The following is a 16,270-nucleotide window of genomic DNA, read 5'->3' on the forward strand; positions in this document are numbered from 1 at the left end:
TTTGAAGCTTGTGAAATCCTGTACAAGCTCTACACCTTGTTGTCTCAGTCTCAGGCTTGCTGCAGTTTTCCAGCGAAGCTGAACACAAGCTGGAAGAACAACAGCTCATTTTCCTCTTGGGGACCCTGCAGCCCTCTGGACTCAAAATCGAGTTCAATAAACTTTAGGGCCCAATCTCTCCCATGTCCCAGCACCCTACCCTATTATCACATAGCCTGACACTGCACACTACCTAATGTTAGCCACTAACAGTCCCCATTCACCGTCCCAGCCAGATCATTATCAACTCCTATGTCTATTCACCTGCTGTTCTCTCTCTTCGGGCTCTATCTGGTCTTTTACTCCCTACCCCATCCCCAACCCCCTCCCTGTTTTCTGCATATAAACTGACATTTTCCCAGCTACCATCAGTTCTGAGGAAGAGTCGCCAGACCTGAAATGTTAACTGATTTTTTTCTTCCAAGGTTAAAAAGTAAAGTGTCAAGAGGACATAAGGAAACTGCAGCAGGAAAATTGTTAGATTAATGAGTGAGCAAAGATGTGAGAAAATGTGAAATTGTTCATTTTAGTAGGAATTGATGAGAGATTGCACAGTTCTGGGATGCGGGGGTAAGTATGTGGGTACAACAATTTATTAGATTTCACGAATTGCAAGGGGAATTGAACACAAAAGTAGGGAGAAAAAAACAAAGTTGCTGGTAAAGCTCAGCAGGTTTGGCAGCATCTGTGAAGGAGAAAACAGAGTTAACATTTTGGGTCCGGTGACCCTACCTCCCTACCACATCCCCACCCCCCTCCCTATTTTCTGCACATAGACTGATGTTTTCCCAGCTACCGTCAGTTATGAGGAAGGGTCACCGGACCCGAAACGTAAACTCTGTTTTCTTCTCCACAGATGCTGCCAGACCTGCTGAGCTTTTCCAGCAACCTTGTTTTTGTTCCTGATTTACAGCATCTGCAGTTCTTTTGGTTTTTACTGAAGTAGCGAGGTTATGCTTTAGTTATACAGACACTGATGGGACTACATCTGAAGTCCTGTGTACAGTATTGGTCACCTTATTTATGGAAGGATGTAAATGCCTTGGAAGCAATTGTGGAAAGGTTTATCAGACTAATACCTGGTTTGGGTATACAAAGTGTGGAGCTGGATGAACACAGTAGGCCAAGCAGCATCTTAGGAGCACAAAAGCTGACTATTCGGGCCTAGGATGCTGCTTGGCCTGCTGTGTTCATCCAGCTCTACACTTTTGTTATCTCGGATTCTCCAGCATCTGCAGTTCCCATTATCCCGGATTGGGTATGTTGTCTTATGAGGAAAGGTTGGACGGGCTAGGACTGTGTCTGCTGGACCTTCGAAGATTAAGAGATGCCATATAAGATACATGTTGAAATATATAAGATCCTTCAGGATCTTACAGGAGAGATGCGGAGAGGATGTTTCCTGAGGGGCACTGCTTAAATTTAAGGGGTTGCCCGCCGAGAACAAAAATGAAGAGAAATCCCTTCTGACCGTGGTTCGTGAGTCTTTAACTCTTTTCCTGTAAAGCTCGTGGAAGCACAGTCTTTGAAAATTTTTAATGCAGGCATAGGCAAGTTCTTTATAAGCAAGAGGCTGAAAGGTTACTGGGGGGAAGGCAGAAATGTGACATAATCAGATCAGCCATGGTCTTAATAAATGGCGAAACAGCCCTCTGGGTGCCAAGTGGCCTATTTCTGCTCTTAATTCACGTGGTCATTTATTCAGATCTCTGTAATATTGAAGCAGGAGTAAGGCTTTCAGCCCTTGAGCCTGTTCACAGTTCAGTAATATCATGGCTGAGGTAAAAGCATTATGGTGCAGATGCTGAAAATTTGAGACGAATACAGAAAATTCTAGAGAAACTCAACAGGTCTGGAAGCATGTGTGGAGAGAGAAACAGGTATTGTTTCAAGCCCCATGCGACTTTTGTTCAGAACTGAAAGGGGTTGGAAATAGAGATGTAAAATGACTGTATAGTAAAAGAAAATGAGCCCTCTTTGCTGAGAGCAGAGTATACAATACACAAACAAAAGACAGGCCTATTAGGGTGAGGGGGGAAGGGGAGCTGAGAGAAGATCATAACAAAAATGAAGGGCAGGAAGTTACAGTCAGGCTCTGAACCTGTGGAAATCAATATTGAGTTCAAGAGGATGTAATGTGCCTAATTGGAAGATGAGGTGTTGTCCCTTGAGCTTGCATTTGCTTTGTTGGAACATTTCAGCAGGCCCAGGACAATACCACCAATGTAACGGAGACTGTGTTGTGAGCAGTGAATACAGTAGACAAGATTGACCTTAAAGAGGTTTATAAAATCTTGAGGAGCATAGATATGGTGAATAGCCGAGCTCTTTTTCCCAGGGTAGGGATTTCCAAAACTAGAGGGCATAGATTTAAGTTGAGAGGGCATGATTTAAAAGAGACCTGAAGGGCAACTTTTCACGCAGATGGTAGTGCGTGCATGGAATGAGCAACCAGAGGAAGTGGTGGAGGAGGGTACAATTATAACATTTACAGTCCACCTAGATGTGTACATAGGAAGGGTTTAGAGGGATATGGGTGAAATGCTGGCCAATGGGACTAGATCAATTTAGGATGTTTGGTTCGCATGGAAGAGTTAGACCGAGTCTGTTTTCGTGTTGTATAATCCTGTGACTGCATGAGTACAAGTAAAACATCACTTCACCTGGAATCTTGTTTGGAGCCTTAGACAGTGAGGGGGGAGGAGGTGAATGGGCAACTGGTGCCATGAGTAATGGTGGAGTGGACTAGGGTATCACAGAGGGAATGGTCCCTGTGGAATGCTGACAGTGGAGGGGAGCGGAAAATGTAGTTGGTGGTGGTATCGTGCTGGAGGTGCAGAAATGACAGAGATGATCCTTTGAATGTAGAGACTAGCCAGTTGGAAAGTAAGGTCAAGGGAAACCTTATCATTGTCCTGGGAGGGTGGGGAAGGTCAGAAGTATGGGAGAAGGGTCGGCCACAGCTGAAGGTCCTGTCAACCTCAATGGCGGTTAATCTTCAATTTAGGGAAGTCATGTCAAAGACAACCCAGTGGAAGATGGCATCATTGAAATAGTTGCAGTGGAGTCAGAGAGAAACTGTGAGAAAAGAATAGAATCCTTGCAGGAAGTAGTCTGTGAGAAAGTGTAATCGAGGTAAATGTGGGAGCTTGAGTTTATAGTAGACGTTGATGGGCAGTTTAGCCCCAGAAACGCAAACAGTGATGTCAAGGAAGGGGAGTGTGAGTCAAAGATGGGCCAGGTAAAGGTGAGAAATGGATACAAATTACAAGTGCAATTGATTATTTTTTCAAATTCTGAAATCATAACTGATCTGTTTGTGATCTTGACCCTATCTTCCTGTTTGTACCATATAGCTCTAACATTGTACAATTCTAAATGTGAACTAGCTCTGGCTTATTGTGGCCTTGCATAGAATCTTCAGCATCGAAATAACAGGCCATTCTCACCAACTTATCTGTTCTGGTTTTTATATTGCACGTAAATCCAATCTTTTCCCATCCTGTCCTCCAGTATTCAATTATTACCTATTTCATTTGTAGAAACTGTCCTTTGAATTTAACTAACTACCTTGGTCTTTTGAAAAGCCACCTGCAGCCTGGGCCTATTTTGTCACGATGTTGCGAAGTTAGTTGTTTGAGTCTCCTTGGCAACAGGCTAGAGAGGGCCCGGTGCAATTTTCAAATGTTACCTCCTTCATTATTGACCCATGAATGATAAGACTGAGGAATGTCACTTTTCAATTTCTGACAGCCCTCAGTGACAGCTCAAAAGATCTACAAAGACGTACATCAAAGCAAACTGCAGTTGATCTGAACAAACAGAAATCTGTACAGCAAGGTGGGTAGGTATTTAACTTGCTCACATAGCTTGTACGGAAATGTGATAGAAGGAAGCTGCGTACGTTATAGTTTCCAGAGAAAAAGGTTAGACGTTAGGTTCACGAGCTTTTGTGTGTTGTTTTTCTTGGTCTGAGGACGTAAATCCCTAGATAATTACGATTGTGGTAAAGGCCAGTTTTTTTCAATCAAAAGAGATCTTTGCCTCACTGGAGAACCAGCTATGTTAATGAGATTATTTTTTTCCTCTACCATTTTTCTTGAGCTTCCATTCCAGATGTTGGTCACTCTTTGGGGATAATTTTTACAATAAGCTATGGTGTAAGATGGGCTACATTGAATGGTACCAACCATTATACCAATTTACTAATTTCCAATGAAGTTAACGGAAGATAAAACTGAGGAGTTGTATAATGCGCCACCAACTCCATATCACCCAATGAAGACAGTCAGCCCAAATTAAAAATACCTCACAATCTACCTGGAAGAATTTCCTGGCAATCCTTTTGTTTTCCTTTCACTATTTGAATACTGATCCCTTGGCCATAATCCCACAATGTAATTTAGATTTACTTTCTCTATTTTCTTTACTGTCTCATATACCCTGACTGGACCAGCTTTTGCTTTTCTCCTGTTTACAATGAACATAGAAAATACTGGACAAAGAATGTGTAAAATTGATCTGGTTCTCCTTCTACTGTCCTGGTAGTTGACAGAATCTCAGAACTGTAGAAATAGTACAAAATAGAATGCAGTCATAGAGGAGTAATTAACTAATCACAGCAATTGATGAGCCTCGTTTAATCTACTGTTATGATGAACAGACTAATACGATTATCAGTTTTGAGACCGTCTCTAAATTGAAATAACGGGAGATTTATTTTAGATCTGTGTGCATTGGAAAGGGTGATCCAAGATTTTCACAAATGTTGGGGTTGAAGAACACTGCAAATACTGTGATATCTAACATGTTTGGGAGACAAAACTGCTCCAAACAGAACTAGTGGTAGGAGACTACTCTGGATGTTAATTATTTGTTTTAAATTTTGAAAATAGAGTCTGTAAATTATTAAATTCCAGCAAAGGGGAAACAGAGAACAGTTAATGGAATACAAGATGGAGTGTGCTCTAATAACTCGTTGTCCAAAACCACATCAATTTAATTCTCCTGTCCCAAGCGACGAATCGTTTCTCTGATTTAATGATTTAATAGACTGTTGTACAAAATGCGGAGGGATGGAATTGTGGGAGATATAGCAGTTTGGATCAGAAATTGGCTTGCTGAAAGAAGACAGAGGGTGGTAGTTGATGGGAAATGTTCATCCTGGAGACCAGTTACTAGTGGTGTACCGCAAGGGTCGGTGTTGGGTCCACTGCTGTTTGTCATTTTTGTAAATGACCTGGATGAGGGCGTAGAAGGATGGGGTAGTACATTTGCAGACGACACTAAGGTCGGTGGAGTTGTGGATAGTGACGAAGGATGCTGTAGGTTGCAGAGAGACGTGGATAAGCTGCAGAGCTGGGCTGAGAGGTGGCAAATGGAGTTTAATGCAGACAAGTGTGAGGTGATGCACTTTGGTAGGAGTAACCGGAAGGCAAAGTACAGGGCTAATGGTAAGATTCTTAGCAGTGTAGATGAGCAGAGAGATCTCGGTGTCCATGTACACAGATCCTTGAAAGTTGCCACCCAGGTTGACAGGGCTGTTAAGAAGGCATACAGTGTTTTAGCTTTTATTAATAGAGGGATCGAGTTCCGGAACCAAGAGGTTATGGTGAAGCTGTACAAAACTCTGGTGCGGCCGCACTTGGAGTATTGTGTACGGTTCTGGTCACCGCATTATAAGGAGGATGTGGAAGCTTTGGAAAGGGTGCAGAGGAGATTTACTAGGATATTGCCTGGTATGGAGGGAAAGTCTTATGAGGAAAGGCTGAGGGACTTGAGGCTGTTTTCATTAGAGAGAAGAAGGTTGTGAGGTGACTTAATTGAAACATATAAAATATTCAGAGGGTTAGATAGGGTGGGTAGGGAGATCCTTTTTCCTAGAATGGTGACGACCAGTACGAGGGGGCATAGCTTTAAATTGAGGGGTGAAAGATATAGGACGGATGTCAGAGGTAGTTTCTTTACTCAGAGAGTAGTAAGGGAATGGAACGCTTTGCCTGCAACGGTAGTAGATTTGCCAACTTTAGGTACATTTAAGTCGTCATTGGATGAGCATATGGACATGCATGCAATAGTGTAGGTTAGATGGGCTTGAGATCGGTATGACAGGTCGGCACAACATCGAGGGCCGAAGGGCCTGTACTTTGCTGTAATGTTCTATGTTCTGTGTTCTATGAAGCAAGGTGAAGAGGTCATGTGACAGTGTTCTGAAGGTCTGCCTCAGGTCAAGCTTGGGTTGCAATAATTTTTGAGATTGCATGCCCAGATTGTTTTACTGTAAAGAAAATACGAGGTACTTACACTTGGAGAAAATGAAGGTAACTTAAACAGCGGCTAGACTGTGGGTGGAATTTTGTGCATTCTCTTGTAATGGACATTTAATCGGGGGGAAAGTTGTTGGGTGGACATTCTGTAAGTTTGTGGTTGGAGGGTCTGGTGAATATTTTTTCTTCCCTGCTGCCAACTGAGGCCCAAAGTGGGCATTTAATGTGCCTCATGCCACCACCTGCCAGTACTTACCTAGTGGGCAAGGGACATACAAACCCTGGTCAAAGGACTTGGCAGCATATTGCCCACTGGCTGACACTCACAAAACTCTTAACTATTGCTCCTTAAGGCAGGTGGAGATGCAACAGAACTGGGAGCAAAAATCGAATAGCTCTGGCAGTATTCTGGCAACTATGGGCCTTTAAGGGACATTTTAAAATGTCTCTCCTGGTTTACTAATAATTGTCTGCAGGACCGTGATTATTTGAGATATGCTGTCTGGCTATTCCACCCTCAATATGTGCACGTATCTTATTATTTGTGTTTATAGACTGGTGACACAATATGATCTCTTGTTGCAGGTATCCATTCTACGCATCTGACGGGAAGCTGAGTGCCCTGTGTGTGGACAGTGAGCCCAAAGTAGTGAAGAGATTGCTCCGGGAAGTAAAGAGTGGGTATGGAATAATATCCTTAACTTAATATGTGATTTTCCCAAACCATTTCCAAAACAAAAGAAGCCTGGAGCTGATAGGGTTGTGAGGGTGGGGAGAAAAACCTGCTGGAGCTGATAGGGTTGTGAGGGTTGGGAGAAAAACCTGCTGGAACTGATAGGGTTGTGAGGGTGGAGAGAAAACCCTGCTGGAGCTGATAGGGTTGTGAGGGTGAAGAGAAAACTCTGCTGGAGCTGATAGGGTTGTGAGGGTGGAGAGAAAACTCTGCTGGAGCTGATAGGGTTGTGAAGGTGGAGAGAAAACCCTGCTGGAGCTGATAGGGTTGTGAGGGTGGAGAGAAAACTCTGCTGGAGCTGATAGGGTTGTGAGGGTGGAGGGAAAACCCTGGTGGAGCTGATAGGGTTGTGAGGGTGAAGAGAAAACCCTGCTGGAGCTGATAGGGTTGTGAGGGTGGAGAGAAAACTCTGCTGGAGCTGATAGGGTTGTGAGGGTGGAGAGAAAACCCTGCTGGAGCTGATAGGGTTGTGAGGGTGGAGAGAAAACTCTGCTGGAGCTGATAGGGTTGTGAGGGTGGAGAGAAAACCCTGCTGGAGCTGATAGGGTTGTGAGGGTGGAGAGAAAACCCTGCTGAAGCTGATAGGGTTGTGAGGGTGGAGAGAAAACTCTGCTGGAGCTGATAGGGTTGTGAGGGTGGAGAGAAAACCCTGCTGGAGCTGATAGGGTTGTGAGGGTGGAGAGAAAACCCTGCTGGAGCTGATAGGGTTGTGAGGGTGGAGAGAAAACTCTGCTGGAGCTGATAGAGTTGTGAGGGTGGAGAGAAAACCCTGCTGGAGCTGATAGGGTTGTGAGGGTGGAGTGAAAACTCTGCTGGAGCTGATAGGGTTGTGAGGGTGGAGAGAAAACCCTGCTGAAGCTGATAGGGTTGTGAGGGTGGAGAGAAAACTCTGCTGGAGCTGATAGGGTTGTGAGGGTGGAGAGAAAACCCTGCTGGAGCTGATAGGGTTGTGAGGGTGGAGAGAAAACTCTGCTGGAGCTGATAGGGTTGTGAGGGTGGAGAGAAAACTCTGCTGGAGCTGATAGGGTTGTGAGGGTGGAGAGAAAACCCTGCTGGAGCTGATAGGGTTGTGAGGGTGGAGAGAAAACCCTGCTGGAGCTGTTAGGGTTGTGAGGGTGGAGGGAAAACCCTGCTGGATCTGATAGGGTTGTGAGGGTGGAGTGAAAACCCTGCTGGATCTGATAGGGTTGTGAGGGTGGAGTGAAAACCCTGCTGGAGCTGATAGGGTTGTGAGGGTGGAGAGAAAACCCTGCTGGAGCTGATAGGGTTGTGAGGGTGGAGAGAAAACTCTGCTGGAGCTGATAGGGTTGTGAGGGTGGAGAGAAAACTCTGCTGGAGCTGATAGGGTTGTGAGGGTGGAGAGAAAACCCTGCTGGAGCTGATAGGGTTGTGAGGGTGGAGAGAAAACCCTGCTGGAGCTGATAGGGTTGTGAGGGTGGAGAGAAAACCCTGGTGGAGCTGATAGGGTTGTGAGGGTGGAGAGAAAACCCTGCTGAAGCTGATAGGGTTGTGAGGGTGGAGAGAAAACCCTGCTGGAGCTGATAGGGTTGTGAGGGTGGAGGGAAAACCCTGCTGGATCTGATAGGGTTGTGAGGGTGGAGTGAAAACCCTGCTGGATCTGATAGGGTTGTGAGGGTGGAGTGAAAACCCTTGTGCAGGGTTTGCTTTAGCTGTGGTTGCTACCTTCTAACCAGAAAACCTATCATTAACGCATGGAGTCTCTGCTCCTGATGACAGTTTGTTGCCAGGCTGTGCATCAATGGGATCCACTTGGGAAAATCCTCATAGTTTCCCCCTCATTTGGCATATCTTTGATTAACATTAGCTCCCTGCCTTTTCTGGATAGGTAGCTGATCCTGATGATCACCCTCCTCCGGCAAAGTTGCTTACCTCCCCTCCATGCCCCACCTTCAAAAGGGTGCCTCTGCAGGAAAGGGAATGATTCTGTCCTATCACTCTCACTTGAATGGCATTGCCGACTCATGCAGGAGGGAGAGGCTGCAAGAGGTATTAATACAAGTAACATCACTAAGGCCAGTGCATTTCAGCAAGATACAAGCCATTACTTGGATTGAAAAGCCCATTCTGTTTAATACACTGAAAGTAATTGATGTCTAAGGTGATGCAGATGACTGAGACCGTCTTGTTGATATTGGTGGCTGGCTATGACAATATGTCAGTATGCATAAATATTTTGAGTGTTGAGCTCTTTGAAATGGACCACTGTTGAACTATACTGTAGACTTAATTACACTACTCACAATTAAACTGACATCACATTTGTATTCAATTAAAGGTCATTCAGAGATTCAAACATTTCCCTTGGCCTGAGAGGAAGAGGCAACAACTGGGCTCTTGGTGAGATTCTGCAGTGTCATTTAGAGAATTTTTAATAATAGATTAATTTTCCAAATGATGATCATAAATAACCAAAGGTCAATATTTCTAATTTTAAAATGTTTACTTTTGAACAAAATCAACATTAATCAAACGCCACTTAACAGACAACAAATGTAATGGATTGAAGAGAAAGGACTTCTGCACTAACTGAGATCTGTACACTGCACTTTTGACGGATATGTTGCATGATGAGAACAAGTCAAGTCTAATGCCAGCTCTTGAGCAGGCTCACTTCCCCCTGCCATGTAGGTTTGAGAGCCATCTCTCAGCAGCAAGATACAAGTTTGGCAATTTCCTGACCCTCAAATCTCCACAAGCCCATGGATTTCATTCCTTCTTTTTAAACAGCAGAATTAATTGTTTCAGGTCCAGAGACGCTTCTTCAGAAGTAAGGGGAGCAGATGGTTTCTTTACGTCCTGACCATGTCCCTCGTAATATTATACGCCTCAATCTGATTCACCCCTGCAGCTCCTTCTGTGCTCGAAAGAAAATACCCTGAGCTTATCCAGCTTCTCTTCATAGCTAAAATGTTCCATCCCAGGTGACAAGCTGGTGAATCTCCTCTACATTCCCTTCAATGCAATCACACCCTTTCTCAGTCAGAATTGCACACAGCACTCCCGCTAATCAAAGTTTTGTATAGCTCCACCATAACCTCCCTGCTGTCATAATCCGTACCTTGGCTAATAGAGGTAAGTATCCAGTATATCTTTTTAACTACCCTATTAACCTATCCTGCTACCTTCAGGGATTTGTGAACAAATACCCCAAGATCCCTCTATTCCTCGCAGTTTTCTAATGTCCTACCATTCATTCAGTACTCTGTTGTCTTGTTATTTCTTCCAAAGTGCATCACCTCACAAATATCAAGCTTAAATTCCTTTTGCCACTGATCTGCCCGTCTGACCAATCCATTGATATCGTCCTGTAATCTAAGAGGTACTTCCTCACTTGTGAATCACCTGGCCACTCTGTGTCATCCACAAACTTACTTATCATCTTCCTCAACTCCGCATTCTCATGTATATTGTTTATATTTATCATGAACAATAGGGACCCAGTGCTGATCCCTGTGGTACGACCCTGGACACCGTCCTCCAGTCACACAAACAGCTGTCTACCATTACCCTCTGTCTCCTGCCACTAAAGCAGTTTTGGTTCCAATCTGGTTACCCTGGATCCCATGTGCTTCTGCCTTCTTTATCAGTCTCCAATGTGGGACCTAGTCAAAGACTTTGCTGAAATTCATACAAACAAAATCAACTGCGCCTCGCTCATCTACAGACTTGGTTACATTCTTGAAAAATTCAATCAGATTTGTTAGGTATCTGACAAAGCCATGCCAACTGTCCCTGATCAAACCTTGTCTCTCTAAATGGAGATTAATTCTCTCTTTCTGATTTTTCTCTAGTAGCTTCCCTACAACTGATGTGAGAGATATTTAGGTAGAGGTATTCAAAATTCTGAAGGGCTTGCTAGAGTAAATAAGGAGATGCAATGTTCCTTTTATCAGTTTTGTTGGTAATTAGAAGGCACAGGCTATTTTGTTACAGGGGAGGTCTGTGGATGTTTAAGTATAGGATTGCTGTGATCTGGAATGAGAGGGTGGTGGGTGCCACTTTTACGATAATTTTTGAAAGGGATTGGATCCAACTTGAAAAGAAAATAAAAGAATGTGTGTTGATTAGTTTTGTTCACGTTGAATGATATTTACACACAGTCACTCCAAGGATCACTGGTTCATGTCCAGCAGTAAGAACTCTTGGCTGATTTTTACTGTTTCTCTAAATCAGAGCAATTGTTGTCTAACATGAAATAACTTACAGTAGCCAAGCACATATTGTGAATCAAACATGGTACATCTGGGTTCCCACTGGAAGAAGCTTTTAACTCTTAAGTCGTTACAGGAGCTCAAGTTTCATAGTCATATAGCCAATCTGTTGTAGATTATACCTCCTGAGCAGTATAAGCTTCAGAAAAGGTTATACATTGTGTGCTAAATGGCACTCATGCTGGAAAGGTAGGACGGACTGAGCAACACATAACAAGTGGTTGACTAGTTACTTAAACAGTTCTGATGTCCACCAAGCCACACTGTTCAATGCACCTGTGAGGAGCACATGTTAAAATTAGAAAGGTCTTAAACAGGAAAGGCTGACGAATAGCAAATGAAATTCATGCATTTGTGAAGTGAGGCATATTAGACAGAAGGACATGGGCTTTGATGGCTAGGCTGCCATATATCGCCTATCAATAATTGATCTTGAGAATGTGGGTGTGAACTGCTTTATTAGTGCTGTAGACCGTTTGGTATGGGTACATTCACAATGCCAATAGGAAAGGAGTTCCAGAATTTTGGCCCAGCAGCACTGAAGGAATGGTAATATAGTTCCAAGCTAGGATTTAAAGTGGTTCATTGAACATAGAACAGTACAGCACAAAACAGGCCCTTCAGCCCACGATGTTGTGCCGACCATTGATCCTCGTGTATGCACCCTCAAATTTCTGTGACCATATGCATGTCCAGCAGTCTCTTAAGTGTCCCCAATGACCTTGCTTCCACAACTGCTGCTGGCAACACATTTCATGCTCTCACAACTCTCTGTGTAAAGAACCCGCCTCTGACATCCCCTCTATACTTTCCTCCAACCAGCTTAAAACTATGACCCCTTGTGTTAGCCATTTCTGCCCTGGGAAACAGTCTCTGGCTATCAACTCTGTCTATGCCTCTCGTTATCTTGTATACCTCAATTAGGTCCCCTCTCCTCCTCCTTTTCTCCAATGAAAAAAGTCCGAACTCAGTCAACCTCTCTTCATAAGATAAGCCCTCCAGTCCAGGCAGCATCCTGGTAAACCTCCTCTGAACCCTCTCCAAAGCATCCACATCTTTCCTATAATAGGCCGACCAGAACTGGACGCAGTATTCCAAGTGCAGTCTAACCAAAGTTTTATAGAGCTGCAACAAGATCTCACGACTCTTAAACTCAATCCCCCTGCTAATGAAAGCCAAAACACCATATGCTTTCTTAACCCTGTCCACTTGGGTGGCCATTTTAAGGGATCTGTGTATCTGCACACCCAGATCCCTCTGTTCCTCCACACTGCCAGGAATCCTATCCTTAATCCTGTAGTCAGCTTTCAAATTCGACCTTCCAAAATGCATCTCCTCGCATTTATCCAGGTTGAACTCCATCTGCCACCTCTCAGCCCATCCCTGCATCCTGTCAATGTCCCGCTGCAGCCTACAACAGCCCTCTATACTGTCAACGACACCTCCAACCTTCGTGTCGGTTCAGATGGGAATTTACAATGTTCCTTGTATCTGCTGCCCTTGTCCTTTTAGATGTAGTGGTCGCAGGCTTGAGAGATGCTGTCAAAGGATCCTTGGTGAATTTCTGCAGGGCACCTTGTAGATGGTGCACATTGCTGCTACTCTACCTCAATGGTGGAGGGAGTTAATGTTTGATGCCAGTCAAGTAGTTTGCTTTATCCTGGGCAGCGTCAAGTTTCTCAACTATGGTTGGAGCTACACTTGTTCAGACAAATGTGTGGCATTCCATCATTTTGCTGATTTGTGCTTTACAGCTGGTGAACAGACTTTGGGAAGTCAGGAGGCGAGTTACTCAATGTAGAATTCCTTGCATCTGACCTGCTGTTGTAGCCACAGTGTTTAAATCGCTGGTCCAGTTCAGTTTCTGGTTGATGGTAACTCCCAGGATGTTGATAATGGCGATTCAGCAATGGCAATGCTACTGAATGTCATGTGGCTAGTTAGACTCTGTTGTTGGAGATGGTCAGCATACGGTATTTGTGAGGTGCAAATGCTATTTGCCATTTGTCAGACTAAGACTGGATATTGTCCAAGTCCTGCTGTATTTGCATCAGTAAATGAGGAATTGTGAATGGTACTGAACATGATGCACTCATCAGTGAATATTTCTACTTCTGATCTGGAAGGAAGATTATTGGTGAACATCTGGAGATTTCTGGGTCTAGGACACTCCCCTGAGGAACTCCTGCACAGATGTCCTGGGGCTGAGGATGGGTGTAAGTGGGGGGTATATCTGCATAAATAATTCAAGTGGTAGGGTCAGGTAGAGAGTGGTTCTAATAAAACGTACAGGAGCATGCATTGCTGAAAAACACACAGGTTATGATAATCCTGTATAAACACCTGTTTGCTCTCATTTATATATTGCACACAGTTTTGGCACTACACTTAAGGAGGATTTGAAGGAAATAGAGAGGAAATAGCATAGACTTGTGAGAATGGATCTAAGGTTTAGGAACTTTAGTTGTTTAAGAATTTTGGACTGTTTTCCTTGAAGAAGATTGAGAGGATACTTGACAGATGTATTCAATATCATGACTGGAATGGACAGAATAGGTAGAGAGAAATAATTTCCAGTGGTGGAAGGACCAAGAACCGGAAGACACAGTTTCAAGTTGTTTGACAAAAAAATAGCAATGTGATAAAGAAATATTTTTACAAAGTGCGTGGTTTGGATCTGTAATGCACTTCCTGAGCGTGTGGTGGAGGCAGATTAATCATTGCTTCCAAAAGAGAATTGCCTTCAAATCTGGAGAATTCCCCTCCCTAAGGGCATTGTGGGTCTCCCTACAGCACATGGACTGCAGCGGTTCAAGAAGGCTGCTTCACCACCACCTTCTCAAGGGTAACTGGAGACGGGCAGTGAATGCTGGCCATCCAGTGTCAACCCTGTCCAAAAAGTGAATAAAAAATAGCTTGCGGGACTATGGGAAAAGGACAGCGCTGTGGAACTCCACTTGCTGTGACCCGATTTGGACGCAACTGGCTGAATGGCCTTTTTCTGTGCATTCTCTGAATCTATTTGCATATAATTTGGGAGCAGGAGTAGCTTTCGTCTCTCCAAGCCTAGTCTATCGTTCACTAAGATTATGGCTGAGCTGGTTGTGGTTTTGGCTTCATTTTCTTCTCTGCTCCCCTCCTCCTTCCATAACCTTTGACTCCCATGTCTCTTGAAAATCTGTGTAACTCAGCCTTGAATATATCTATTTGATTCCATTCTGTCAACTATATAATTCAGTGATTGTGACTGTTTTGATCATATGGTGGCTATAGTGATTATTCCAACAGGACACTCACTGAAACCTAATCAACCACATTCTATTGACAGGGTATCACGGGCTGCAGACGCAGAATGACAACAGTTTGCTCAATCGCACCTTGGATAGCTTCCGGAAGGAGGTGGAGCGACGCGATGCCTACTGTGGGGTCATACTGTTACACAGTCTGACTGGTGGCACAGGATCTGGTGAGAAAAGCAAACAGGTCAAAGGTTAATCAAACAGCAAGTGGACAGAAGTGGTTTCAACTGACCTCTGTTATGGTGAACTGTGTGTCATATTGTGAAAGCTCCACTTGAAACACATGGTCAGGATTCAAACTGCGCACCGTGACTTCAGCGTATAATCCAGGCTAATGCCATTATCAGAATGTTGCACTGTAGATGCCAAGTGAGTTGTTAAACTGAGGACCCTGCTTGCCAGTTTGGATTAAAGTGAAAGATCCACTGATATTTTTTTGAGGAGCTGGGGAGTTTTCCCAATGTTGTCTGTATGAAAATTTCACTATTTATTGATTTTAAACAAGCAACTTTGTTATCACTCTCCCAGTTTCAGATTTTTCAGTGCCTGTAAGTATGAAGACCTAAATAGGAAAATAAATTAGGATGAACTAGCTCCCCCTCCCCAACATAAATGGTCAGCATCACAGGAAAAGTCTCCACGTATCCTTGGTGCCATATTTGCTACTTAAATTTCTGCCTAAGCAGGTTCTAGCTATCAGTGAAAAATATACAGCGAATTAGCATTTGGCACAAAATCCAGCAACTTGCTCCACAGGATTACTATTCTCTAGGGTATAGAGAAACACTGAATTTAATTTTCCCCAAATGTAGTATAGAACTGTAGAATTAGCTTGTGCAAAGGGAAGTCAGGCTGTTTCTGTGAAAGTGCCTAGCCACATTCCTCCAGTTTTTCTCCATCACCATGTAATACTTTCCTTTCCAGTAATTTATTCAAATCACTTTTAAAATCACAATTGAATCGATCTTCAGAGATAGTAGAAACTGCAGATGCTGGAGAATCTGAGATAACAAGGTGTAGAGCTGGATGAACACAGCAGGCCATGCAGCATCAGAGGAGCCGGAAGGCTGACATTTCCGGCTTAGACCCTTCTTCAGAAATCTATCTTCACCACCCTTTAGGCAGTGCCTTCTAGACTATAAAGCATTTTCTCCTCTACCACCTCCATGTTTTTTACAAGTTCCTTTACATCATTGTCCTCTGATTATTGACCCTCCTGCCACTGAAAACACTTTATTCTTATTTAATCTATTAAATCATTCCATGATTTTAAATATCTCGATAAATATCTCTTAACTTATCTGCCATAAGAAGAATAATCCCATCTTTCGAGAATAATCTATTGTTTGGAATAATTTGTTAGAAAGGGCTATTCTATAGTCCTGCTTCCTTCTTACCCACAGCTCAACATTTTTTCAAGTATTTTGCAATTTCCGTGTATATATAGTTGAATCAGTTTCCACTGTTTGAACTGAAAGATGCTTTACTTAAAGACAGGATTGTATTTAGCATAAGAGATCCTATTGAGAGAGGACAAACTCACTTCCAGGAAAGTGAGTGACATGTGCCAAAGCATTGAGGATTGAAGTCAGCAGCTAAGGCATGTTCGTAGTAGAACAGACCAGGGGTTGCCTTATGCTGATTAATACTGCAGGCCCAAAGTGGAGAATTATCACACAAGAAGTGACACTTGCTAAAATT

General features: G+C 43.5%; 1 protein-coding gene across 1 annotated transcript in view; it reads left to right on the forward strand.

The window, feature by feature from the left end:
* LOC132209622 (tubulin delta chain-like) overlaps positions 1 to 16,270 on the forward strand; it is a 71,559-nt gene that overhangs the window by 12,207 nt on the left and 43,082 nt on the right. The window contains exons 3-6 of the mRNA XM_059646352.1: positions 3,793 to 3,883; positions 6,891 to 6,986; positions 9,335 to 9,396; positions 14,599 to 14,736. Of these exons, the coding sequence (XP_059502335.1) occupies positions 3,793 to 3,883; positions 6,891 to 6,986; positions 9,335 to 9,396; positions 14,599 to 14,736 (387 nt within the window). The remainder of the gene's footprint in view (positions 1 to 3,792; positions 3,884 to 6,890; positions 6,987 to 9,334; positions 9,397 to 14,598; positions 14,737 to 16,270) is intronic.

Source organism: Stegostoma tigrinum, chromosome 5 (assembly GCF_030684315.1).
Source record: "Stegostoma tigrinum isolate sSteTig4 chromosome 5, sSteTig4.hap1, whole genome shotgun sequence".
Classification (NCBI taxonomy): Eukaryota; Metazoa; Chordata; class Chondrichthyes; order Orectolobiformes; family Stegostomatidae; genus Stegostoma; species Stegostoma tigrinum.